Below are 27,784 nucleotides of genomic sequence, written 5' to 3'. Positions count from 1 at the left end.
GGACCTTTCTGTGTGGAGTTTACATGTCCTCCCTGTGTCTGCATGGGTTTCCTCTGAATGCTCCCACAGTCCAAAGACATGCAGGTTAATGTTGACTTTCCCACATGAATGGTTGTTTGCCCTGTGGCAAACTGGCAACTGCAACCTGCCTCTCACCCGTCAGCTGGGATTGGCTCCATTTTGGTGGACGCTGAATTTAAAAACCAACAATTCATTTTAATTTGGTTGGGTTGGTTTTTTGAATTCCATGCAGCTATTTTCCTTCATGCCAGCACGGCATGATGTGATAAAAATACCCTGATTGTCGCTAATGTTCCTGAACTCAACAGGTCCTTTACATGTGGCTGCTACTGAGTGTTTTCCGTGGCTAGTTGTTACATCTGTCAAACTGTCCACCTTGTTAAATTGGCAGACCCTGTTTACTTTATTCTGATAATGTGTGTATTTCCTCCACAGCTACAGAGCGATCTTGACCAGGAGTACCAGGACAAGTTTCGGCGGCTACCCGTGGAGATCCAAGAGTTTGTTCAGGACAGCAGCAAGGCCAAGCTTAGCGACGACGGGGTCCATGGAAACCTTGTTGCCTCCTCAACAGCAGAGAAGCTCAACCACAAGGCGTCGCAGTCAGAGGACGACATGGAGGAGGGCTCGTCGGAACGAGTCTACGACACGCCCCTTTAGAGTTCCCCCCGCGGCGCTTTGCTTCACACTGGGACACTGATTGGTGGATGTGTTTGTGACCACAGATCTAGGATGAGACTGCCCCAACTTTGGTCCTAATTTTAACCAATGGGAGGATTAGATCAAATCTGAGCCTGGCGTGGTGAGTAGAGGTCCTCTCTGCGTGGAGTGCCATCTTGTCTGGAAAACCGTTTCATGTAAATAGTAACTTTTTGTGTATTTATATGTTCCCTTTATGTTGTCGTCTCTTTCGGTACGGCCACAGGATGCGTTACGAAGCACTAACTATTAGCAGGAAATAACTTACTTGAACTATTGCACAGAGAGAGTAGTTCCTTTTTATTATTTTTTATTATCATGGTATTGACAGTTGTGGTGGTCAGTGAGGTGTGTGGTGCCAAGGTTTTAAATTCACTTATGGTGGACATTGTCATTTAAGTGGAGTCAACTTGTACTGTACAGAAACCACTGCTTATTCAGCCTTTAAAGCTTCCATCTTTATAAGATTTAGATTCACTCTTACATATTTGCACTGAAGGCTCACTGCGTAACAATGTAACTCTTTTACTTTAACCCAGAGGCACTGGTGGCTTGCTGGTTCTCGATTTTGTTCTCAAAGAACTAAGCCTATGTGTTGCTGCTACTTTGTTTTTAAACCCATCTTTTTTTTTTAACCATAATTTGGTTTGTATGATATTTGGCATGGTAATATTAGGCAGTGCTCTGTCATTCTTTTTTGTTTGTTTGGCTAGTTTTTAACAAGTTTGCGCTGTTTGTGCAGAGAGAGAAAGTGAAGGGAAGGTATGTTGTACAGTACCTGCATGTATTTGAACAATTGTAAATGTTACAGTAGCTCTGTAGCAGAGATGTTTATTAAATGTAAATCTATTTTCTCGGAAACAGTTAAACTTAACCTGCAAAACCAGTGCGGACGCAGCGTGGCTTGATACATCACTGAGATGAACAGGACTGAAATAAGTGACAGCACACCCTTTTCTTAGATCCAACAGTAGCTGGCTCAAGTTAACAGGTTGGACATTGTTTTCTTGACCTTTATCCCCTTAAACTAAAACAGTCAAACCACAGACGAAGAGGATCCTGCTGTAGTTTTACAGAATGGCCTACCTTAAGTGGTTCATTGTGGATCTACAGGGAGTGTGTGTGCAGTACCCCAGTACACACAGCAGATGCCCAGGACCACAGGAAATATGTCACCCACTGGCATTATTCTCAATGTTCACCCACAATTGGTAGCTGTAGTTTGAGGCGGGGGAATAGTTCAGTTATGTGTAAACAGACCCCGAACGCTCAGTTTATCTCCGTCAAACACCAGCGTTAACACGTTCTAATGAGTAACTGGGCTATTTCCTCCTTAACTAAGAAACTGCGCCCATTCAGTAACCATAAGGAAGTGTTTTTGACTTCCTCTCTGTGCAGTGCCAGTGTCATTATATCAAATCATGCTTCAGCTGAAAAAAAAGAGTTGAAAGTGAAGGATTACGTGACATGTAAGTACAAACTACTTTTTAAAAAAGCCGATATTGATGTGAGAGTCCTGTGCCTTTGAATAGGTTTGCCTTGTTTGATGTTGAATGTGTGAAATGCATCATTGTTTAAATTGCCATTATATTATATTGTATGAAGCTGTCTGATATTGAATAGACCGTGTGCACTTTTAAGTACAGTACCACTACTGAGTAATGCTTGTGATGAGCAGTATTTGACATGTGTCTCATAAGAAATGCGAGGCATCCTTCTTTTTTGTCTTGAACCAATTTATTTAACAAATCCCCCTCCTTCTCATCAACTTACGTGTATGCACTCTGGAAATGTAAATGTATGTATGACATAAAGGATAAAACATGAAGTTGATTCAAAAAATTTAGTGTAAAGGGAAATTTGCCTGTAATTAAAATAAATGTGGCTATTATTGTACTTTGCTGGAGTGGAGTTGTGTGTCTTTTGATTTGTCATCGGTCGACCTGCAATTGTGTTTGTGGTGTTTTTGTGTTCATTTTTATTTTTACGTCTTAAAAATTTGTATCTGCGTATGTGATCAATTTGATAATTACTGTTGTTCGTGCATCGCTTTATGGTCTTTATTTTCTTAACTTTTCCATCACCCTCTTGTGTTCAGTTATTAAACAGTTCCTCAGTAGATATTTTGTCTTTTTTTTTATCTAGTCCTTAATTGCAGGTTGTGTTTGCATTTTATTTGCCTTAAAATGTGTCACCCGTCATTGTCTTGTCACGTATTATTATTTTACTTGAAATAGAGATTTCAGTGTTGGCCCACGGTCTTTGTAACATAGCAAAGGCTGGATAATAATGGTGGAGAAACAGAAAAGGAGTAAATTAGAGAAGATGTGGAATGAAAGGGATCCAAACTCGAGCAGTCGAGAGTGTAGTTGGCAACATCTGTGGGGCGACTGGGCGTGTATGTACTGTATGCATGTAGGTGAGTGTATACTGTATGTATGTCACATTCAGGGGAAGGGGGAAGCGGAGCAAAGCCTTGATGACCTACTTCCTGTCATCTCCTAGGTAACAGTATCTGTGAATTAACCCTAAGAGGAACATCGATTTGAGCATTTCTGTGACTGAATCATTGGTCACCACTTGACTGAGAGGCGCTGAAATCATACCGAGTTGTTTGACTTTATGCCGAAGGACAACACTCTTGATTCATGCAAATGTGCTTTGACGTTGGTCACTGTGCACCGGCATGGTGTGGACTTTTGTCTGGCAGTGCAAGACCACTTATGTCATAGCTAAACAAGTGAGAATATACCGTAGGTGCACATGCTTGTGGGCATGTTCTACATCCTGTGCTTAAAAAGTCAAATGAATCGCCTAATTACAGATACACAGGATATTACGGTGTTCACTGAGTTTGCCTGCTGTAACTGTTTTGCTTTGAGCATGACCAGTGATAACAAGTTTTTAATCTTCAACACATTTTCAAACAAAGCCTGTTACTCATTGTGTGAGTGTTGTTGGCATGAACCTGTTGTTTTCTGTGTTAAAGCATACTATGTCCTTGCAGCCATGTGTGCATGTGTCCTCGCAGCTTGCGTCCATGTGCTTTAGAGTGTGATTTTTCAGCTGTGTGTAGTGAGTGCTGCTGGTGTCTGTGTGTGTGTGTGTGTGTGTGTGTTTTCCAGACTACATAAACACTGTGTCCTTCTCAGTCTCAGCTCCTCAGCAGAATCCCAACAGGCAACAGGAGATAAGACAAGCCTGGCCGCCCATAACAACCACTGTGACCATTCAGAGGCCTCCATGCATACTGGCAACTAGGAAGTGAGCTAATTAACCCCGAGTTCAGGACGGAAGGAGGGCGGCTTTTTAATAAGATTCTCTGGGTTATATAAACAGTGACGCCCTTCCAAACTCCCAGGAATATTATCACCCTGCGTCTGTCCATCTGCTGCGGGTATGAGGAGGAGGAGGAGGTGTCCTGTAACTGGGCTTTAATGAGGCACACCAGGACAGCAGAAGAGGAGAGGACCACAGGGTGCTGCTTGGAAGGTACAGTCAGCAGACACACACACACACACGTACACAGATAGACACATAAAGGCATGGGCAGACATGTTGGAGTACTACTTTAAAGGATCTTCACTCACTACATTCAGTCCTTGGCCTTAAATCTAATCCGTGCCCTCTCCACTTTGCCTTAAATATCCCAATCTAAACCTAATGTAAACCTAATCCAGTCTTAATCCTAAATCCAAGACAGAACCCTAAAGGAATGCCAACAATGAACCTTACCTCCATAATCTATGCCGAATCCCATTCTGATTTTAATTCTGACATTAAGACCATGACCTAAAATGTCCCCTTTAAAGGGATGAGGAAAAGCACCACATCTGTTTTAGACAATTCAGTCTTCATTCTCACAAAAATGCAAGAGCATGCACAGTATGAAGGGGATTTTCCTTCTGATGTTACAGCAGGTTTAGTCTACTTTTACATTCTGTGGCACAGGAATTGGGAACAATAAATTCATCATGCAGTGATTGACATTTAAAGAGGCACTCTGCTGATGAGGACGTCAGCTTATTTTGCCCCGATGATGTCATTAGGGTTATTTTACACAAAGCCTGTGTTACAAATGGGGAGCATTGAGTTTGAAATGCCTGGGCTTTGACCTAACAAGGACGGTCTAATGATGTATACATACTATTGATTTGCGTCGTGGGAACTGTAGGATCCAGTGTTTTAGAACTTGGTCAATTCTGATGATCTTGGCTTGTATAATCTTGGATTGTATAATCTTGGATTGTATAATCGTGGCTTCTGCTGCATCTATTTCTTTTAAATCTGTCTTTTGCTTGTCTATTAAGTCCCCTGACTTTGTTGAGCAGTGACACTAAATCGCTGGAAAAGCCCTTTAAAGAAAAATGCTTCAACATGTTCCACAGATGATGCATTTCATGTAACTATATTGCCTCAAAGACCACCTGTTGGTGATTTACAGCAAAATCCATCAGAGCACAAGTTACATGGCAAAGGAAAACGTTCATGTGTGCATAAAAAGATAAATAACAATTATTATTATTGACTGACAAATACTACATGAAGTGATGCCATTGATAGAAATAAAATAAAGTGCAATGAACTCACTACTGTGCGCCTGTGAGTCAGACACACTCACAGTAGCCTCTGTAGGAAAAACAGAGCAGCATTACAATAACTTGACCGAGGGAGGGGGGCGGTGTTTGTCTTCATCAACGCATGGCGGCTACAGCAGTCAGCTGTTAGCAAAGCAGGGAGGAGCTGGATCTGGTTCTGCTGGATGACTCACTCTGTCAACCCAAGGCACACTCATTCACTCGTTTGCGCACACTCTTGTACACACACAAACGCGCTCGCGCACACTCAGGCACGCGCAGGCACGTTTGGTGGGCGGGCGCGCGCTGCCTAGCCGAAGAGGGGTTCCTAATCAAAGCGCATCAGGGCCGCTCATTCTCCACTGGAGGGCGAGTGGTACAAGAGCACCGGGACACTCCGGCAGCGGTGAGACACAGCAGACAGGCGGAGGGAGACGGGGCAGAGCGGCAGCAGCTGGAAGACACAGACAGGCAGAGACACAGAGAGAAAACCCCGACCCCGACTCCGCAAAGCATCATTTCTTTCCGCCGTTGGATTTAACCCGTCCCGAGCCGTCTCCGATAGCGATATCACGTAAGAAACAAACATACAGCTTTCTGAAATGTCTCTCATAGCTGCTAATGGAATAATGAGAGTTGCTGTGCCGACTGCTCCCTTTAAATGTGTGCCAGCATTCAGTGTGTTAGTCAGCTGTCGGACGGATGCTGTTGAGACAGGACCTTTCGCTTAAACTCCATCACGCTAGCTTTCAGCGGCTCACTCCAAATCCTGCTCGCATCATTCAGACATCACACATCCTCCCACTGCTTCACTCTGTCTGTCTGTCACACACACTCACTCTCACACACACACACACACAGCTGGAGACAGTAGCCTTGGCTAGCTAGCTAGCCAGACGCATTAAAATGGACCTTTCGCAATTTAATACCGAATTTCCTCTCGCTTTGCTCGGCGCGGTGGCTTCTCCTCCAGGTAAATGCGACACGACAGAGAGCCGCCGCGGCTTGAAAACTTGATGAAATGCAGGGCTTATCGGTGTTTTCAAAGGCTGGGAGGCTAGCCAGTGCAGCTAGCTGTAGCGGGACAGATAAGCCAGCCGGCCGATGACAGACACACTGCACAACTGCACAGTGGCCATAAAAGTCATCCGACTAACCGGCATAGCCTGGCGTTTTATATCCTCTATTTACACAGATTTGTGTGCACGGCCGTTTGCTGTGCTGTAATATTTGCATCATACTGACCCGTCAAAGCATTTTCATATAATTTCAATTTAATCTGTTGAGGTGGTGCATCCAAAGACTGGTGCTGCTAGTCGGGCAGGCGGCTAAGTGAATGTGCAGCTGCCATGCATTCATCCCAGACGGCAAGGTGTCATTGATTCACAGCCAGGGCGACCACAAAGTACGAGTTTCTCTCAAAAACTGTGTTTATTTTATGTCTGTTTAAGTCTGTCTTCAATGTCATATCAGTGTTTAACCAATGAGCAGTAAGATGTTAGAATAGTATTAGACTTTGGTGTTAAATTGAACAAAATTTGCGTAAATACTTGCCCGGTTTTCAGTGCAATCAGTCCAGCTGCGTCAAATGAACGAGTGAAAAAGATTATTAATATTAGATTTCAGTGTTGATACTGTACCTTGACATTGACTCTAGGTTAAATCAATGTCATTTTACTGCCTGGAACTTCCCATTCATTTTTACTGAGGGGAAAATACATACATATATACTATATGCTGTATATATATATATATATATGTGTGTGTGTGTGTGTGTGTGTGTGTGTGTAGGAAGGAAGTGGCATTCTTTGATGCCATTAAAATGATAGCGTAGCTGGCTTTGACATAGAGTCAGACAGCAGGTTTCTATTATCAAAACCTGTTTCGTCACGCACACCCACAAGGTAGAGACTGTTATTTGTTCAGGAGCAACCTGTGGCTCACTCTGTAGGCTTATTTGCGGGGCAGATAGTCCATAATGGATTATTTTGTTCAAGGTTTTCGCTCGGCTCGGCATCCTTCAGAATGAATTGATGAATGGGTGGAGATTTTAGCAAACTTGTTGCAGCAGCCTTTCCACCTGCTCACACCACTGCTACATTATGAGCCATCTTTGCAGAGGATCCCTGCTTTCTTCTTGTACAATGCAGCACAGGTGTATTACAGTCTATGCGAAATGTCGTGTGGCCGCTGTATCTAATCTAGACATGCGTTTTGGTCAGGGACTGCAGAGTGTGCCATCGTGTATTATTGTGAAATTGGCGAAGGTTGTCCCCCCACATCTCCTTCCAAAGTGTGTCCTCTGCTGCCCCTGAAGGATGGCAGCTATTATGTAAAGAAAAACAAATTCTGCAGTGGCTTATTGACATTGCCGCGTAAACGTTTCAGTGGTGATTACAGAGGCAAACACTACCCTCCCTCGCACAATGACAATCTCTTACCTGTGGCTTAAACCTGCACTGTGGAGCATTTTGATGAATAGAGGTGGACTAAGAAGCTTAAAAGCTAACTCAGGGTGTGCAGGTGTTGTTGTATTGTTTTCTTTTTTTGGACCAGGTGACATTGTACGTGTTCTGTCTTTGGTGCACTCGGTGGTCACTGCCTTTGAGAGAATTATTTGATTATTTATGTTTATTTGGTAACAGGATGATTAGGGCTTAAATGGTAATCCCTATTATTTTTTGCAAACACCGCACTGTGATCGTGATTATCATCTGCTATTATTAGTTTTAATGATTTGAGGGACATCATATGCAGACAGAAAGCAAGCATTATTACATCCCAAATTGAATTTCATTTTGGTCTTGTTGGACTTGTTCTATAATTGTAGATTTTGTGGGCAGTGTCTGGCCCACTTTTGAGAATTTGCCTGACTAATTTAGCTTTTAAGAAAGAAATTTTCTTCAAACTTGTCAGTCTGACTGGTGTTATCCACATACACAGTAGACCTGGTTGCTGTTTTGCTCTCAGCTGGGAGAAATCTCCCGAGCGTGTCCACATTGAAATGTATAGCATCTAAGTTTGCTTTGTGCAATGCAGACGGTGGGGCTGGGATTTAATTTACTGTTCAGAATTGGATGGATTGAAGGTACATTGCAGTATTTTCTTTTTTCAATATCTCTGCGCATTTGGCCAGACAGAATAACAATACCTTCGCTTTGACTCACAGAGAGGCTCACAACAAAACCAGCTTTCAATTCTTGGATGAAAGGACAGCATATAATGGAGAAGGAGGAGAGTAAATCTCAAAGTCCTGCCACACACATGCCAGGCCTAGCATTTGTTTCAGTTTCAGGGTTTTATGAATGTGATTGTCGATGAAGCTATGAACTGTGCCTGAGACACGGTGTTATCTTTTGGGATGCTTGTATTTCTATGGTGAGCGCGAATGTAGCTGTAGGGTTTGGTCCAAACGACAATGAAGTGAGAAAATCTCTTTTCTCTCTGTTTGTATGTTTTCACAGTGGCGTACTTGCCAGCATCATATTGAATTGCTTGAAGGTTAGAGGTTTGCTCTCGTGGGACTGAAGTTGGAATCCATCCCTCCGCCTGCCAGTTTACTGTACATCTCCATTGCTTGTTTTTCTTTTTTGAAGGCTGGCGTGCTCCCTCGCTCGTTTCCTCTCTTTATTTATTTTGCGCCGCTTCTTCTTATAATTAAGAGGGTCTGGTCTTGATTAGCTTGGCTGTCTCTAGCTCCATCCCCTTGTTTTCATGGGGCTATCAGGTTTGTATCACAGCACTGTTTCTTCTCACAGCAGCCTTGACAAAGTTGTCAGTCAACCTCCCGAATGTTTTAAGGCCTCGCCGACAGATCTATGAACGTGGAAGTGCAGATAGACAGCCAGATGGATTGATAGGCCAACAGACAAGCAGCCTGGCACGCCAACTGACAGGCCCAGTGTTGTGATAGTGTGTCCAAAACATGTTGAATCACAGCCCTCGTCATGTCTGCCTATATTGTTAAAATCTGACAAGCTAAGGCTGTTGTGAAGCTGATCGTCGATATCGTGATTCACTTTATGTTTTCCTTGGCAGCGTAATAGGGAGATGTGGTATTTGCTCGCCTCTCTGTGTGCTTCGTCTCATCTCCTGCCCTTCCTACTGTATAGCAGGGTTTTAGACCTCAGCCAAATAAGTCCAGATTCAGGCCTCTGTGATTTATGAAATTCTCTCCCCTTCTTACTGTATGTCCTTTTTTGTCTCTGCAGGCCAAGACATGAGCTTCTCCTGCTGAACATTATTGATGCTGAACTGGTGAGTTTGGGGTTTGTTCACTGCCAGTGGTCACCGCTGCATTACACATGACTTTTTCTCGTGTTATTTTTATTCAGTCCCAGGTTTTCTCTGAAAGCACTGCTGGCTAACACAGTCCTGTAGCAAAAGATGAAAAGGCTCTGTTCCCAGAATGCAGTATAACCTCTTTAATATTAGTTTCGTCTTTCCAGAGCACCCGGTTCATGATTGCATATTAATAGCGCTCTCTGCATTAAGTCAGTTGATTTAAGTGTATGCATAATGTGTATGAAACATATGGCCTCATCCTGCCTGTAGGCCTACCTGACAAGTTATGTAATCTGACGGTGTGTAATCTGTTTCTGGATGCACAAAAAACGACAGGGAAACCAAAAAACAACAACCATCAAGACGACGAGGAATGCTAAGGATTTTCCTGCCATCTAATATTTAGCACAGATATCCATCCGACTCTTACTTTGCCTTCTTGCTGCTCTGTCGTAGGGGGCTCGTTAGAGAATACAGATGCTTTTCCCTTCAAAGTGTTCAACATTGCAAACGTGTTGCATTGAAAGCTTGAAACGACTGACATTTTATTGAATTTGTGCTGAATGATGAAAGCGAGAGGCCTAATTTTTCACCGTATCTTTCATCCAAGACTGATGTGCGGCGTTTGCCGATCCACAGTCAGACATCACTCATTGATAAGCAGGTTGCGTGGCTGCTGCTGCTGCTGCTGCTGCTGCTGCTGCTGCTGCTGCTGCTGCTGCTTTGTGCTCCCTCATGCCAAGCTAGAAACTGTAATGGGGCTGAGAGGTAATTGCTCTCTGTAATATGTTCTATATTAATGATGTAATCTGTATTAATGATGTGATGTGTAGCATGACGGCTGTCTGTTGGCTGGGCCTGATTAATTTTCAGAGGCTTTAAGCTTTATTTTTATAAACGAGGTATACATTTTCATTATCCCTCACATGTTTTTTGCTCCATTGTAAGTACCCTGCAAGCACTTAAGCATGTGGTGTTTTTCACACACTACTTCATTTCCAACATACATAAGGATGCTTTGCTGAATGTCTAAGATTATCCCACTGTTTGAAATGTCAGAGCCCTGTCATTTCCTGACTTCTTCCTCGATATAACTGGAGCTGTTATATTTTGTATCTATGACTATTTAAATTCCCTGCACGGTGCAGTGATCTATGCTGAAGGAAGAAATGGATAATACAGCAGCTCTTTTAGGAAAATCCAGTGGTAGTTATGCTTGTAACTTCAGTTTGTTGTAGGACGTATCATAAGTTATTCCCCCTTAACATATTTTTAGTACAGTGTTTTTCTCTTCTCACTGCAGGCCTATTTATTTTTAGTTCGGGGCGTCACAGTGATCTATGATTCCCCCGTGCCACAGGACTCTTAACACATCAGTTAGTGAATATCACATGTGTTCATGACTTTTCACATTGCCAGGTCACTGATCCTGTCCGAGCCTTTGATCAGCTGGCCTTAGATCCCCTCTTGTTAGGATTTGTAAAAGACGATATTACTTGTCCCGGTAATAGAAATATTAAATGACGTAAATACAAAACAATTACACAAAGCTTAGGTCACCCATATCGGTTGGATTACATTTGATAAAAATTTGTTTAAGCAATGAAAATGCATAACAGTGTTTTTTTTTTTATTTAATAGAGCATTCTTGTAATAAATTCTTGGACATCAGACTCATCCAGTGTTAAATTCAATAGTGCTTCTGATGAAAACTCATATCTATTAGCAGCAGCAGCAGCAGCAGCAGCAGCAGCAGCAGTCATGCACCAGCAACGCCTGTACTAGCAACCATGTCAGCAGCAGAGTCAACATGCCTAAATCAATTCCTCTTGCAAGTGTTTGCATGGATCCGGCACCCTGAAACGCCGTCCTACCCTCAGCTGCTTTCTCAGACCTTGACATTCATCGAAAATATGGATGTGACAGTCTCTGGAGGCTGCGTCCAGACAGAGGAGGTGTTGCTTTTGAAAGAGCTGCATCTTTAAATGTAATGCTTAGGGAGAAAGAAAATGCCCCCTTTAAATTTTTTAAAAAGAAAAAAAAAAACAGTGTCGTATTTGTCTAAATGTGCTGCAGCAGCTTGTTTTAAAATTTAAAAAGTTGAAGGAACAGAGATGTTTTGAATTTAATTTGTGCCGTTCAGACTGAATTATTCAGCTATCAAGAATATGTCTTCAAGGACTGTAGTTTAGTTTAGTCCAAGAACATAATCTTTGTAGGATCAATTATGCCTAACAAGGTCACTCAGGGTTGAGCACTTGCATAGAAAACCTTCTAAGATACTAAATGAAACACTTAATCATCATGGATACTCGGCTCTGCTGGCGTGTGACACTGTGAAAAGGCTCAGTAAATCCCAGCATCCCTCTCTGCTCCCCGCGCTCAACAGCATCAGTCTCAGCTCCAAATACAGACAACACAGCTGATCAAAACCTGGCCTCCACCCTTACTGGCCCAGATGCTGTAGATTAACATGCGAGCGCAGCGTTCGCTGCTTAAAGAAAGCGAGAGATCAATGACGAGAGCGTGTGTCTTCACTACAAGGGTAAGTGTGGCCGCAGGGTGAATATAATGACAGGGGTATTCTCTTCAGACTCTCAGCCAACAGCAGAGAGAGGGCGAGCGGAAAGCGAAGCGCTTCCTCTCACACCAACTGGTGGGAGCTGCCGTCATCAAGTCAATATTTACTCTTTCTCTTTCTTACAAAGAATTGGCAGCGTTAGCTTAGCTGATTCAGTAGCAGGCAGCGGCAGCATCCTGGTTTGTGTGAAAGAGGCTTCAAAGAGTAAAAACAGCACTTCAGTGATAATAATTGTAGCTCAGTAACACGCGTGGCTCTAAAAATACATTGGAACTGAAAAGGAGAGCTATTACCCACCCCCCCACTCTTTGTTTCTTCCCCCCCCCCCCCCTCCCTTTAAATGCACACACGCTCGCGGTGTGCACATTCGCTTTACCCATGGCTCAATCCACTGTGGGGATACATGTGAACGCAATTTGCACTTCCAATTAAACTGTCGACCTTCGCTCCAGAATGCAAAACTTGATTTTGCACCATCCTCTCCTGGATAGCTATTATTACACAGCCAGCCCAATAATAGAGAGAATAGGGCCTTACAATACACTGACGAAGATCATTGAAGTCAGCAAAAATAATTAGTGCATTCGTCACACTGTCAGGATTTGAGGGTGGGGGATTAGGAAACCTTTAGAAACTCTTATCTATTGATTGAGTGTCTATTGTCTGTGTACGTATTGATTTATTTGTTTGTGTGACATAAAGAGACCAAACCAACCCTGTCCTTTGATCGTCAGGTCAGAGGACATTTTGTGGTTTACTAGGACAACGGTTTTAGTTTTAGTCAGAACGGGACTTTTCCACATTCGAGTAAAGAGCAGTTTCACAGAGCAAGAACAAGACAGTGAAAGCACAGCAGAATACATTAGGCTACATTAGCCTAAAGCGTGATGCCGAGCCTCTAACACGGCTCCAACACATGACTCGCTTGCCAGATCAGATGACTAGATAAACAGCAGGAATGTTGCTTCTTCCTCTTTTTTTTTTTTTTTTACAGCGCTGCTCTTGTCTGTCTGGGAAAGGAGAGAGAGAGAGAGAGAGAGAGAGATTGTGTGTGTGTATGTATGTGTGTGAATGCATGTGTGTGTGTGTGTGTGTGTGAATGCATGTGTGTGTGCACAGCATGTGCCAGTAGAGTGTCTTTAATCAGCCCACTACTGTACGAGATAACAAGTCCAAGCAATTATGTAACATTTAGCAGCTGAGCTTATCACTTATCCTGCTCAGCTAAGTTGAAATGCAGAATACAGAGCACGGCACAATTGTCTCGATTTTATTATTGACTTGCATAATCTAATGGCTGTGGGGGAATGCCTGGTTTTATGCAGATATCCCCGAGTGGAACAGCATGAAGTATTTAATATTGGCCTAATTTATGTCTTTATTTGTTTTATGTATTGAAAGACAAAGTGGATTTTAATGGTGTTTTTGTGGGGAGTTTTATGATGTTTACAGCTAACAAAAAAAAACAAAAAAAAACAAAATGTTCCCTGATCTCTAGGACTGAGGGAAACAAACAAATCAGAGTACAAACACAGAGCATAACACACAAACAGTTCCCTCTCACAGATTTCTGACCAGTGCCAGACATTTGTCAAAGGTCTTCGGCCATTTTTCATCAAACACTTCTCACATGTCATTTAAACAAAACTCGGGGCTTAGTACGCGAATCCATTAGATGGCTATCATAACAAACTGTAGAAGTAACGTAAAGTTTAGAAAAGTGTCACAATCAAAGCATATCATGAGAGGAGTGTTGTAAATCTTACTTTGGCAAATGCTGGGAGACGTTTTGTTTCTCTAAATGACACAATGACACCGCGTGAGGAAGAAAAGCAGTTTTTTCAGGCTGCACTTCCTTAATCCAGCAGCTCCAACACGCAGCCTCTGCACGCCCCACGACGGGCTCAGGTCTCAGAACAGAGCACATCAGATAAACAATTATGACAAAATACAAGCAGAATACCTGTTGTGTCTTTCCAAAAGAGCTTGATCTTACTTGGCTTAAAATTGACTCCATCGTTTTGTTTATGCAACTCCGCTGAAGGAGATCAGTTATACAAGTTGCCAGAGTTTGAATCAACAATGAGAGGAAAAACTGTATGACTGGTCTCATTGTGGTGCAACACAGTGAAAGAAATTGCTGTAGTGATTTTCACCAAAGGCCTTTGATTCAAAATTCCTGAAATCGTCCACTTCCTTATGTAAATGTACTGGTTATTTCATACGTCACTTTTGAATAAGAAGGCACTTTTCTGCCAGGGCAGTCTTAGAGGGTCAAACCACAGATCAGAGCAGTCTAACAAAATGTGTTTTTTTTTTTAGTCTTTTATTCTGGGAAGGCCACGATAAACATCACACCTGTATCTAAACTGTCCTGAATGCTGCCTGCTTCAAGACTGAATATCAAGCTAAATGCAAAACACAAGTTGTAATTAGGTATGAACAGTTAATCAAAATAATTCGGGCAAATCCAAATGGCAAGAGCTGCAGTTTTTTTGGTAAAGGTAAATTGTGTCACAAGCATTGTGGAGCGACAGATTTCCCAGCCTACAAATCATACTCCCTAGGTGTAAAGGATGCTTTTGACACTTTTTTGACACAGACCCCAGTAAAAATCACATAATCATCAATCAAAACGTCCATTCCCACTGACGTTGTGACTCATACCACAGTTGTAGTTGTGTAGTGAATGTCAGTCCTGGTTGGTTCCTGTGGTCACAGTGGTTACAGCGAGCAGTCTAATACCACAGGTCCCAGAATTTTTGGGGCAGCAAACGCTAACTAAGCAGCTACTTTGTCATAAATACCACCAAAGAGCAGCTGGTGCATCTATTTAGAGTGCAGCTCAAACTCATATAATAAAAATGACTGCACACACACAAACACGCACACACACACACAGCAGCAGATCTCAGTAGTGTAAAGAGTTGGAGGCATGCAGCTCGCCTGCAGCTCTTCATCTAACCGCTCACTGTGATTGTTCTTCTTCAATTACTCCTTCAAAAAAACTAAGACGTGATCCGTTGATGGAAAAAAATACAGAAAACGACACTTGTCTTGTTTTGTAGACCCATTTTTGATGAACTATCGCCGTCAGCACTAATTGCAGTGACAAACACATCTCATTTCCTGTGATTCTTCAGTAGACAATAAAAGCTGCCCCATATTTCACCAGTTGAATGTTTTTGATGTTCAGCAGCGGCAGTAGGAAATGTTCAGTTTGCATTAGCAGTAACTCAATATGGCCCTGATATGGCGATGGAACAGTCAACAGGGAGGCTGATATCGATGAAATAGATTGCGTGTATGCCTCGTTTCCTGTGAATCCCTTGTGTGTAGGTCGGCAATTTGAATCCATCAGGGGAATGGCAGACTCTGCCACTAACAATTAAAGCTAGTATGCTGTATAGGGAGGTAATTGCCAGATGTAATGGTGACCGTAAATTGTATCCAGAGCTGGGTTTGATTGGTAAAAATCTCAGATATTAGAATGAGAGCAGATATGAATTAGACGGGAGTCACAAACAAACATCAGCCTGTGAGAGAACAGCCTCTCTGTCTCTGCGTGTCCTTGTGTTCCACCACACCGCTGTTCTCTCGCAGGGCCGCGCTCCCTCTCGTGTACCAGATGCCAAATATCATTTGTGAAAGCTGGAATGGCTTTCAAACAACAGAGATATCACACATGACATGTCTGAGAAGGGCTAAAGGAGCACTGAAGTGCTGCAAGTTTGCAGCTTTCTGTGGAGACACAGTGCTCCATGTCACACCAGCACAAATTATGCTGTATAATAGCTGTGAGTATTAGCTCAGGTTGAATGGTTTCCTATCATTGGTGGTAAAGAACATGCCCCTGTCACTGTGGCCCTGGACCCTTGACTCCATCACTGCTAATGTAATCCGCTAATTAGCCAGCACATTGCTTGAAGGGGAGAAGTGCTCTCCCACCCAGTGTGTGTGTGTGTGTGTGTGTGTGTGTGTGTGTGTGCAGAGAAACCCAGACCTAATTTTGTCCTTGTTAAAGACAGTCGTCCATCATTCCCAAAGGGAAAAGGAGTGATGTTCTCTCTGTGCTCTCTCTATGAGTCACTAAGTAGAAAAACTCTCCCTCTCACCTTTTCTCCCTGCCTGGATTTCGCTCTCTCTGGCTGCCTCTCTCTGGTTGGCCCTCGGGGAGCTGGCTCCTGACAGCATCACGGAGAAAAGAGAAAATTGAAGAGTCAAAGTGTATGTGAAATGTTTTGGTGCGTGTGCATCTCTCTTTGTCTGACTGCCGTTCTCTCCTCCACCGTCGCTCTCTGCTTCTCTCAGGGCGCCTCTCCTTTTGTCTTTACCTCCCATTTCAATTTCGCCCACGTTCTACTAAGACGTGCAGTTTCAGGTTATTCATCCTGCTGAAGCCAGTGATGGTCCTTTGGTTGGTTTGTAATTTTTTTAATGTGTCTTCACTTGAAAAAAAGAAATCACATACTTAGTGGAGCCACTTGCATATAGTGGGAAAAAAAAGGAATACTTCTGGCACATTTCTCATACTACAAATGACACAGAAAATAAAATATCATCATGAAAATAACAACTACAAAACCACCAGTCAGTGTTTTCTTGAACTTTGGCAGAAAACAAATCGCTAAATGGTTCATAGTTTTAAGACCTTTCATAAATGTTAGGAGTGCACTGCAGATAATATGACCAGCTGCAGCAGCAGATTATGCAATGTGTCCAAAAGTAGTGGCCCACAGTATATTTATTTATTTATTTCACCAAAGCAAACAAACAACAAAACTGGTGTGGAAACCCAGCTGATAACCCTAACCACCGCAGAAGGCTTCTTGAGGTCAGAATCTCACAGAAATACAGCAGGCAGTGAAAACATTGACACTCTTATGTAGAAGTTGAACATTTCAAAAGAAGTTTGACATTCGGGGAAATCAGCGTCACCGCTTTCTTGCCAAGAGTCACCAGTTGACTTGGCTTAGCACAAAGAAGTCATAAAAGTGATGACAACCCACCATAAGACCACCACATGACATTTCTAGACTTAGGTTTGTGTGCAGATCAAAGAGAAGACTTGTCAAGTTGATAAGGATCTTTGGAGATGCTAGTAGCTGAGTTTTGGACAGTCAGGCTTGCTGATGCCCTGTTTCCAGTCTTTGTACCAAGTTATGCTAACTGGCTGCTGGCGTTAGCTTCGTATTTACCGTACAGACACGGGAGAGGTATCAATCTTCTGGTCTAACTCGACCTCCCACCACAGCGATGACATACTAAGCTGTGCTATGCTACGAAACATCCAGTTTTGTCCACGCAGTCATTCTTTAGTCCTCCTGTTCGCCCACATTTCCATCTGATACAATCATGCTTTCAAATGAAGATGCGCTGTTAGAATAAGCCTCCCTATTTTTAGTCACTGCTTCAGCGCTTTTCAATCTGGTGACCCTACTTCAACCCTCTCAGAGACCCCGTCGCCCTATGGGACACAGCTGCATGATAAACAGGGGGTGGGGTTTTCTCAGAGTGCTCCTCCGGTCAGAGAGTTGGTGAGAGCTGTCTGATGTCCCCGTCACTCTCAGAAGAGCAAGATAGCTGACATGAGCGACGATGTGATAGTTATCATCTCCGTATGCTGGCAGGTGCTTCTCATGGTAGCAAAGCAGCCAGCAGGGTGTCCCACAGAGAGCCGTGTGTCAGGCTGCGGCTCGGGTCGCTTTCCTTAGGCGGGGACGTACACTTTTAACCCAACCCCACTCATTTTCTTCACATTTGAACTAGTTTATAACAGTCATTATGGTGGCTGTCAACACTCCAGTCATTAGTTATTTACTTTCAGATAGCACATATAGAGATAGTCTGCGTGTTATTTTTAGATTAGGCTTTTCCAGGTTACATGGATAATGTCACTTCCCCTGCCATATCCCATCTTGTGATACCTGTGGGAGTGTGTGTGGTTGGTGTGTTAGCAGTGCTGTCCTTTTAATCAGCACCCCTGTGTGGTTCCCCTGTAGAGCTGTCGCTGGTTGAGTGACGATGGTAGAGCTGCCACTGTTTACACCGTTTTAAATGCTCTGGCAGGTAGGGGTGACATTACCAGCCTCTTACCTGTTGCCCTAATCAAAGGAATTATTACCGCGCCGCTGGATGTTACCTGGAATAGCACCTTCTAAAAATACACACATACTCTTAACACACACACACACACAAGCACACAGAGAAAGGGTAGAGGGAGCTGAGCCTGTCAGCAAGCAAAGCACATCCATCCTTTGTGTATCCATCACTGGACTGTACTGGAAGTGGTGCTGGTGAAAGTCGACAAATAGAAAAGAAAATAATGGCGCAGTATAGCTCATATCCAGATTTCCAGTCAGCAAGAACCAACAGCGGTCTCAGTTTTTTTCTTTATCATAAAGCTTCAGACACTGGGCTTTTAACTGGAAAAAGCTCATTGTAGTGCCATATACACTGCAGGCTGTTACATGTTGAAGAATTGATTTTATATTTGTACTGTGAACCTTTGAGGTGTTTCATGACCAGACCTTTGCTGCCTTACAGTGCATTTAAGACCTTATGAACCCACACAGGGACGTCTTAGCTGTGCTGTAGGTCACTGAGCCTTTGCTGTGAGGGACTCAGGATATGGCCTGAAAGAGCTTTTAAATGATTCTTCTCCTGGAGAAGTCTCTTTATTTATTTGATTTTATTTGTTTTATTGAGAAACCCTTTTTACTTTGTTTTTAAATACTTTTAGTGTGTTCGCTGTTTAGTTTAATACAACAGAAAGGATCTGTCTGTCCGCCTGTCTGTCTGTTTACAGTAGCTGTCCATCTGTCTCTGGATCCAACTGCTGTGTTCTCATCAAAATGCTCAGCACAATATAAATACTGGTCTCTGCGTACATGACATGGCTTCCCTTTTTTGGTGCAGAGCGTACCCACTGATCCTCTCCCCTGGCTCAAGAGGCGTGTGAGCAGCTCTCGGCCAGCGAGGCCACTTGACATGTAGAATATTTGATCCACATAAGCTGCCGCTGTGGGAGAGGCCCATCCACATGGAGAGGAGGGGAGAAGGGAGAAAGGGAGATGGATGGACATACAGGAGGCCGGTGACTCCAGAGACAGATTACCTGTCAAAGAATTATTGACTCCAAAAGTCAGTTCCTGATTATGAATTGATTTTTTTGTGTTTGTTTAACTCCCTCATGTAGATGACAGAATTAAATACATTAGACAACATATTGTATTACAAAGCAAACCCTTGTGGTCCTTTAGATGTTCTTGCATTCGTCCAAGTAGTATTCTTGTATAGAAGCTGATGAGATGTCTCGCTGCCCTTCATGTTAACGGTTCACAGTGGCTAAGAGGCACCGTGTGTTCAGTTGACGCCTTTGTTAGATGATTACACACTCCAGATATTCAAGCCCTCGGTAACTAACAGTTCAGCTGTCTCACATTGGGATGGAAGTGGTTGCTACTGTGTATGTTTTTTACTGTTAAAAAAGATAGAATGGTGTTCAAGGAAACCAAAGCATTGTGGGTAGTGGCCATTAAATAATGCTGACTGTAATCGAAATAAAATGGTATTTTAACCAAGCTGTTGTTGCACATAGAGCTTAATTCACAAACCTGTTGGTATTACTTTATGCATTGCCGATTAATAATTAAGAATGCCTCCGTTGTATCAGAGTCGAGTGTCAGCCTTTCCTTTCAGCACTTAGCCTCAGTAATATGTTGATGTTTAACGAGGTTTTCCCTTGGTACTGCTTTGGTCCACATGTTGCAAAGAGACAACGTGTTGAACCCTTTTCTTTATGGGTGTGCACAAGATTCAGATGAGCATCGCTAAAGATCGCCTCACTGGGAAAGACACATCTTTCAGGAAATGGCCACACAGGAAGTAATGAGCTTGTCTAAATCACTGTGGTGTGCAATAGAAATGACGGTGGTAAGTGTGTCCAGCATAACATCTTGAGCATTAAGTAGCTAGTTTTTGTTTTTGTTTCATCTTCTTCAAAGTGTACCCAAAAGATGGGCCAATTACAGAGTACATTTTTTACTGATCGTACAAAATTTATCATTAGTTAACTAAGATGATCCCACAACAACTTTTCCTCTCTTAGTTGTTGGAATCTGTCGTGCCTCGTCTACGCTGTGCTGAGTTTATCTTACAAGATGATCGCATAAAGAAACCATTACTGCCACAGTTCCTGTCCTGCACAGGGCAAAACTAGATGGAGCTGTAATGATGAGGTGAGAGAAGACACAAGCCGAGTCACCGTCACTGTTAAGTACAGGAAGTGTCGAGGAATTTGTCTTGTCTTCGCTGCGGACATAAGGATATGAGATGGCTTGCCAAGTGAAGGATTATCCTCCTTTCCATCTATAGTTCTGTTCCTGTTTCACTCCGTCTCTCTGTCAGTCCCTCCGACCCAATGTGAAGTTTACATTTTTTTATTTTAAGCTTTTAGTAGACTCATCCTCAGCGGTATATACCGACTGCTCAAAAGCTACAACCGAGCAGATGCAGAGGTGGTGCCCTTTGTCTAATTTGCCAGCTCATTTCCACCACTCTCTCTGACGAAGGCAGCCTTTCTTAAGGGAAGCAGCTTCCTATTAAAAGTTTATTAAGCAGAAGCCGGAGGAATGATTAAAATTCGGCACAAGCCAAATAAGATGGGGGGTGTGTGTGTGTGTGTGTGATTACATCCCAGTGTGTGTTTGTGCTTGTGCAGGGACGTGCTTGTTTGTGTGTCAGTGTCTCCCCTGAAGGCACCACAAGTATCTGTAATATTACTGTAAGTATACAAGATAAAGCTGGATAATGGAGTCAGCAGCACGTGGGATATCTGCAAATTACACGTCACTGCTTTAGTTTTGCCTTTTTTTAATCCTCTCTCTCTCCTTTTTCTCTGTTCATCTCTTTGTAGAGTGGTCCAGTGCTGTCCTCCAGTGTTTCCCCTCCCCTCAGTTTTCTGTCCCTCTGTCTGTCATCTGGTAAGTACGCTCAGATTCACCTCCCACATGTTATGCGGCAGACAAGCTTTCAGTGGCGTTCAATCCTTTACATAATCATGACTTTGCTTGAAGTGCAAATTGATGTCACCTTTATGAAAAAGAACATAATTACTCGTTAATGTACATGGAAAGACATGGGGTGAAGTCAGCAGTGTTTATAGCAAATGAGAGGCACACTGTCCCTCTTCAGTTTAATGATTAATGTGGTTTTGTTTTTTTACTTTAGACAGATGTATGATAGACGCTGTAGGAAAAGTCCAACAGACAATATAAGTAAGTTAAACTTCAATGATACTAAGGATTAGGGCCTAGAACAATTGTGTTCTCTCGAATGGGCAGAAGTGTCTCTATCCCAAGTATTAATCCATGTCACTACTCCACCCTTACCTTGAAAAAGCTGGATAGGTTTGGATGCCCCTTTGAATGATCGCAGAGCAGCTTGACAGATCAAATTGTGGTACAAATAGCCATTTTCAGATCTCTGTGACGCACCTTGTGCTATTGCCAAAAAAGACACAACAGTTGCTGTCTCACTGCATCGCCAGCTGGCCTTACAGCAGCCGCACACCTGTTGCATGACAGCTCAGTTCACTTTACATGATTCTTTTTTTTTTGCATCACATGAAAGTAGGATATAGTAGTTAAGGACGTCTTTAACTCATTGAGGCAGGACTCACAAACTTTGATCCGTCTCATTCTTGGGGAAATAATCAGCTCGGCATTTATGTATAATTAGTCTAATATAGTGTGTCCTAGTGACAAGGACACCTGTTGACAACTAGGTTTTCATTTGCTAGAGGAGAGTCTTCTCTGCTCTGTCTTCTCTTTTCTTGATAGGGCCTTTCAAAACGTAGAGAAAAGCTCAATTTCTCCATCTTAAAATGAGTGTTTTAATATTAAGGAGACGATTCAGCCGGTGCTTTTTGCACGTTCCCGAGAAAGCAACAACCCAAGACAGCTCTAATGTATAATTCCCAGCTATCTGTTATTGCCAATTACAGGGCTTGTTTACTACAATCGAGGGACTTGGTGGATTTTTTTTTTTTTTTTTTGTGGCTGTGTGTGTATGTGTGTGCCCAGGGCTTTTAATGATGGGGTAGATGGTCTCTGCACAGATATGTGTGTTCTCTGGTAAAGCCTGAGGGGACGGTTGGGCTGGGTGGGCTAGTGAGTTCCTCTGTCTCTATAAATACAGACTGGGATCCCATTCAGAGGCTGAAATGTGCCTGTTTGTGTGTACATGATGTGTGTGTGTGTGTGTGTGTGTGTGTGTGTGTGTGTGTGTGTGTGTGTGTGTGCGCGTCTTCATGACGCCACTGCAGCCAAACGAGCTAGAGGCTATTACTGGCCAGCAGGGTTGCTAGGGAGACCAGTGGTGTCAGAGAGGAGCAACATCTGTGGGGTGTTTGTCAAGACAGGTTTTCCTCTTTCTGTCTTTGTCCTCTTGCTTTCTCTGTCGTTCTCGTAGTCAGAAACTCACTGCCTGGGTAACGTGCATGCTGACTGATGAAAAACACCTGATGAAAAATCTCCAGTCTCTCTTCATTAGTGTTGTCAAGCATTGGTAAACGTGCCACTTGAACATGGAGCTGATTTCAATGCGGTAATTTCTTCGGCGATAGCTCAGCTGCCCGCGCTCAATCAGGCTCACAGTAGGCCCTCGTGCTCTGTCAATCGGCAGGGACTCGGGGACTCTTTTCACTGGGTTTACGCCAGTGGAAAGCGCACATTCTGGGGAAGCATTTAACCCCTGCCCCCTCCCTGCTCCTCTCTCCACAGCTCCCCTCTCTATATGGACATGTTCTATTTCCACGGCTCCTTTCTCCTGGCTGCCTTATCGGCAGCTCAGCAGGGCACAAATTCTCTTTTAATAGGTACTTATTTGGGCAAAGGGAGAAATCCCATATTTTTGAGCAACCTCTGCTCCCTCCCCCGTCCTCCTCCTGCCCAGCTCTCCTTGTCTCAAACTCTCAAACTTCTATTTCTTACTCATCCTTGTCTCTGCTCTGCTGGGTTATCCCTCACCCCCCGTGCCACCCTCTGAGATGGACAGCAGGAAGAAGAACAGGTGGAAGGCTGCATTTTGGCGAGCATCTCAGATGTGATGATGCTCTTCCAAAATGGAGTTTATATTATCAGATATCTGTTACTTTGGGACATTTTAATCCCCTTCAGGCACTGCCACAGATACCCTATAGTGCTGCTTTGCAGTAGCCTGCACAGTGAACTCTTAAGTAGATTGAGTTCATTTGATGAAAACTGAATCCATTTCAAGTGAAATAGAGAGGTTTCGTAAACACTTCACATAGGTCATCTCGAATATGTTGCGTGCGTGTATGTGTGTCCTGTATTTTTGACCATGTTTGGGCAAACCTGGCACTCAATGAGCCCTCGGCAGGGTATGTGTAGCTGGGCAAACCAAACCTTCGACCTCCTAATCTGGTCTAAATGAGACCGTCACACACACAGCACAGTGCCGCGCAGCGCAGGGCAGCACAGATTCTGTGATGTAACATAATAATTTTGGGATAATTTGGTATTTTTACTCTGCAGGCATCCCTCTGCAAAGGCCAGTTACCTAACTTCCATACTCAAATTAACAGGATTTTTCAGGTTACTCTGCACCTACCTTCAGCTCCTCTAAGTGAAATATCTATCCATTTAAGCCAAGATTAGACTAAACCTCGAGTTAGGCTGTGTCCTCACATGCCTCTGGAAATGTTATAACATGGATCCAAATAGCCAGAAGTGTGTCCACAGCATGAACTGATTCTGTTACGGGCCAACACAGCAGGAAAATGATGTGCAAATATAAACGACTCCATATTAAAGAGTAGAAAACGTTTCTTAATTTTCTTCCTGCGCTTTGACCAAAATAGAAGTGAAACAAAGGAAAGTTGGGTGAGCGAAGGAGATTCATTTTGTAGTAATCAGTCTTTTAGAACAGTTTACTCAGGCTGCTCACAGGCTCACTCTTCAATCACATCCACATCACTCCTCTGTGCTGTGTTTTAAAAATATTCCCAACCAATGCTCCGTCCACACACTGTTTAAAATCATCTGCGTGGACTTTTTAATCTTAATACCAGTCTTCCGGTGTGGTGCTTCTATTATTAACCAGACACGGATACCATCTCCTCCCCATCACCTCATGAAAAATGGTCTTTTCCATATTCCATTTGGTGGCTTCAGTTACTCATATTCATCTCTGTGCAAAGACTGAGGGTTTCTAGTTGTATTTTAGACCCATGTTCCTCATGCAAAGCTGCTTCATTGTAATAGGGAATCCCCAAGAGCTGTAGAAATCTTTTCTGCATTGCTGATACAGTCTGTGCTCTGCCTAAAGCTTTAGTCCAGTATTGTTCCACTCCCTTGTAATTTGTCTGTTCCATTTAACGTCATATTCCTTGTGCAACCGTTATACTTGCAAATAAAACTAGCCGCACCATCTGTTTACAGATGGCAGGGGAGGTTCGACCAGAGAGCTGTGTCCCAGTCGCAGGGTTGGCTTAAGTGTGCTAATGCGTCAGCCTGGCCCCTCTACTTCATTACATTTAGGGAACTCCCTGACTAAGTGCCTTTTCAAGCAGTCACACAAACACACATGCATGCACACACAGTCAGACATGCAGTGCTCTAAATACCTCTGATTAAGACTGCTGATAACCCGGGGACAGCCCTTACCCCCTCTCTCACCTCCTCCCCTCCCTTGCAGTCGTTCCCTCTGAGCGGCCTCCGTGTTTCCTCAGTGAGGGTAGTCATTGGCCCTCAGGTCAGCAGACTGCCTCCGACACACACAAACACACACACACACTAATGTTGTCCATTTGGCAAAGGCTTTAGGCCATAATTTATTAGGTGAATGCTCCATCCATTAGGCCATTTGTTAAATTCTTTGTGTAACTCAATTTGGCATATAATGGATGTGGGTGACTATAAAAAGAACTCTGAGAGTATGTGGATGTGTGTGTCGCAGTATGGTTGTGTGTTTTATGAGCTAATTTACATCCTCATCTGCTTTTCAGTAGGGATGAACCCGACAAAGGCCTTGTGTTTGAAAGCGAAGGAGATCCTACTGCTGCAGTTGAATGTTGGAAAGTCGTATTCTTATTGACGTCCGTGCGTGTGTGTGCGTGTGGTACAGTAAGTGCGTATGTGTGCACACATGTTCCGTCCGACCAGAGTTGGGCACTGCAGTCAGTGTGTGTGAGTGAAAGACAGCCAGTTTCCATCCCAGGCTCAAGTCAATTATGTAAGCCGGGGCCGGGGAGCATGAGTGAGCAGGGTGATCCTCAACTATAAAAGGCAAAGAAGAGGGTAGCAGAGGGTCATTTGGCTTGGAAAAAGACATTCTTCCTTTCAACAGCATAATACTTCCTCATCCACAAGAAACAAACAGTGATTTCAGATTTTTGCTCATACAACCCAAGAAAAGCATTTATCAGCCAACTGACATTAGATTCTTATTTGTGTTAACTGGGAATAACTTCATATCTCTATTGCTCTGCGGGGGGGAGCAACTTTTACATCAATATGTGATCAGAAACTTGTTTAGCATTGAATGACAAGAGGACTTTTTCAGACTTTGAAAGGGTCATGTGACCTGTGGAAACATTACACAATGAACAACGTTACGATTGTTCATTGGTGAAAATTGGTAAAGCAACATTAAAATGTTCTCAATTAGTAGTTGTTAGTGGTGAAACTAGCATAATGTTGCAGATTTTGTTGTTTAGGAGCAATAATATGGAGAGTGGTACTGACCTGGAATCCATTTTTAGACACTGAACAATCTTTAATCCTTGATTTTCCCATAATCCATGGCAGACTGTATGTGATGTACCGTAGTGCTCACCTGGAGCAGTTGTTTACCTCAATGTCTTCATGATGAGCCATGAGACAAAAACAGACCTCTTCACTGTGAGGACGTCTCTCTGAGGTTGATTTACAATAAACACAAGAGGTTCCATCAGTAGTTGAATGGTTGTAATGTGCTGGTTAGTGACTCTGGGATAAGAGGGCTAAGTGCGCTAAAGAAAACAAACTTAAACACACATGGGCTGACAAACACATGCACACGAACAGGCGTGGACATGGGCAAACATGGAGACACAGACATAGACATATACAGGATACACACACAAAGTCACGCACTGCTGGAGGGGCCATAGAAACCTCAGTTGACACTCAACAGTCAGTGAGCAAAGTGGAGCCCAAATGTGGATCAATTGAAATGAGTGAAATGGGAATTTCAGTAATGATTAGTGGTTGGTCTTGCCATTCAGCTTTTCCACTCACTCCTCCACTCACTGTTTTCTCAGTCCCACGGCTCTCCTCACTCAAATTGTTCAGAAATTGTTCCCTGCACGCCAGGTTTTGAGTAGCAACGTGTAGCCCACGAGCTGGCATGCCGCAGTAGGCTTCGGTTGAATTGAGGAGGTGTGAAAAAGCCCAGTGGAATCAGAGATCTTACACAGGTCACACACGCACACAGGATCTCCGTCCTCATTAAGTACGTGTTTACTTAGCGATCACCGTCTCCTCTTCCACCACCCTGCTGTTTAGTGACCGAATGCGATGTAAAAACAGAGGCAGGCGGTTGTAACATTGATTTCACTGCCATATGTGCTGTTTGCTCAGAGAACAGAGGTCTTATCGGTGTTATAAAAACACTGCATTCCTCGCTGAGGGCTCTCATTTAATTAAAGACTACTTTCATCCAGTGTAAACAGTGGCATATTCACGGTATTGCTCTGTGTCTCAGGCATGAGCGGCTTGTGACCGATGTGTGCAGCAAAGTATGAGCAAACATGACCCTCATGCTAACCGGATTCTATCTGATAGGGCAAAGTTTAATCTAATTCAATCATTGGTAATGCAATTGAACAAACCTGCCACCACCACAGTGTTGTAGTCTGTCTACGGTCTTGAATCATTGTCACCTGAGAAGGGCAGCCTGTTGAAGTTTGCTTCCAGGATATTGTGCATGCGTGTGTGTGTGTGTGTGTGTGTCCTTTTTTTCTCTGCGTATCCTGGTTGGTGGCTGTCTTGCCGGAGGTCATAAGACTGTTTAACTAAACCAGTTGACCTGAGGTGTTTTTTTTTCTCATCCTGCTTCACCTCTTCGCGTGAATACTGGAAACATGCCACAGTATCATGGCCACAGCACACATCCATTCACAGGGCAGTACAACATGGCGACTGACGTGTCACCTAAACATGAACCTTTTATTGTGGTGTGCTGCCTTCAGGAGCTGGCTCCCTCTGGCCTCTGGGTTTCTGCTCATTTCCTCCCCTTTGCTCTCATACTAGCCCCCCCCCCACCCCCCCCGCCGATCCTGCTCAGTGCTGTAACCCTGCAGGTGTGTGTACTCTGTGTGCACACTCCAGGGCCTATGTTTTCTTGGCAGGGACTCGTGCGAGCACAGTAGTGATATGAGTTGTTGGTATTCTTCAAATGAGCTTTGAGTGTGTCGTGCTGCAGACGTGGCGCAAATGTGTCAAGGTGTGACGAGATGGGAAATACATGCAGGTGAGGCAGTGCCGTGGAAAGTGGCTCTGATCAGTGCCTCTGTGGTTTCTCTTTTTAAATAATGTACACCATGTACAACAGGCTG

The 27,784-nt window shown here is 43.5% G+C and overlaps 2 protein-coding genes across 5 annotated transcripts in view; both read left to right on the top strand.

Moving 5' to 3' along the window:
* The window catches only part of plcb1l (phospholipase C beta 1-like), a 99,919-nt gene extending 97,303 nt beyond the window's left edge, over positions 1-2,616 (top strand). Inside the window, exon 33 of the mRNA XM_076756280.1 lies at positions 457-2,616. Within this exon, the coding sequence (XP_076612395.1) occupies positions 457-681 (225 nt within the window). The 3' untranslated portion in view covers positions 682-2,616. The remainder of the gene's footprint in view (positions 1-456) is intronic.
* Positions 2,617-4,122: 1,506 nt separating this feature from the next.
* The window catches only part of plcb4b (phospholipase C, beta 4b), a 64,828-nt gene continuing 41,166 nt past the window's right edge, over positions 4,123-27,784 (top strand). For 2 of the 4 annotated variants that reach the window (XM_076756285.1, XM_076756281.1), the window contains exons 1-3: positions 5,408-5,871; positions 9,509-9,554; positions 21,080-21,146. The gene's annotated coding sequence lies outside the window, so the exon portion shown is untranslated. Of the gene's footprint in view, positions 4,213-5,407; positions 5,872-9,508; positions 9,555-21,079; positions 21,147-27,784 lie in introns of those variants that run through there. The other 2 variants (XM_076756282.1, XM_076756283.1) reach the window with 2 other exon arrangements.

The sequence above is a fragment of the Chaetodon auriga genome, chromosome 18 (assembly GCF_051107435.1).
Source record: "Chaetodon auriga isolate fChaAug3 chromosome 18, fChaAug3.hap1, whole genome shotgun sequence".
Lineage (NCBI taxonomy): Eukaryota > Metazoa > Chordata > Actinopteri > Chaetodontiformes > Chaetodontidae > Chaetodon > Chaetodon auriga.
The sequence above is the reverse complement of the archived record's forward strand: the minus strand, read 5'-3'. Positions and strand labels throughout refer to the sequence as shown.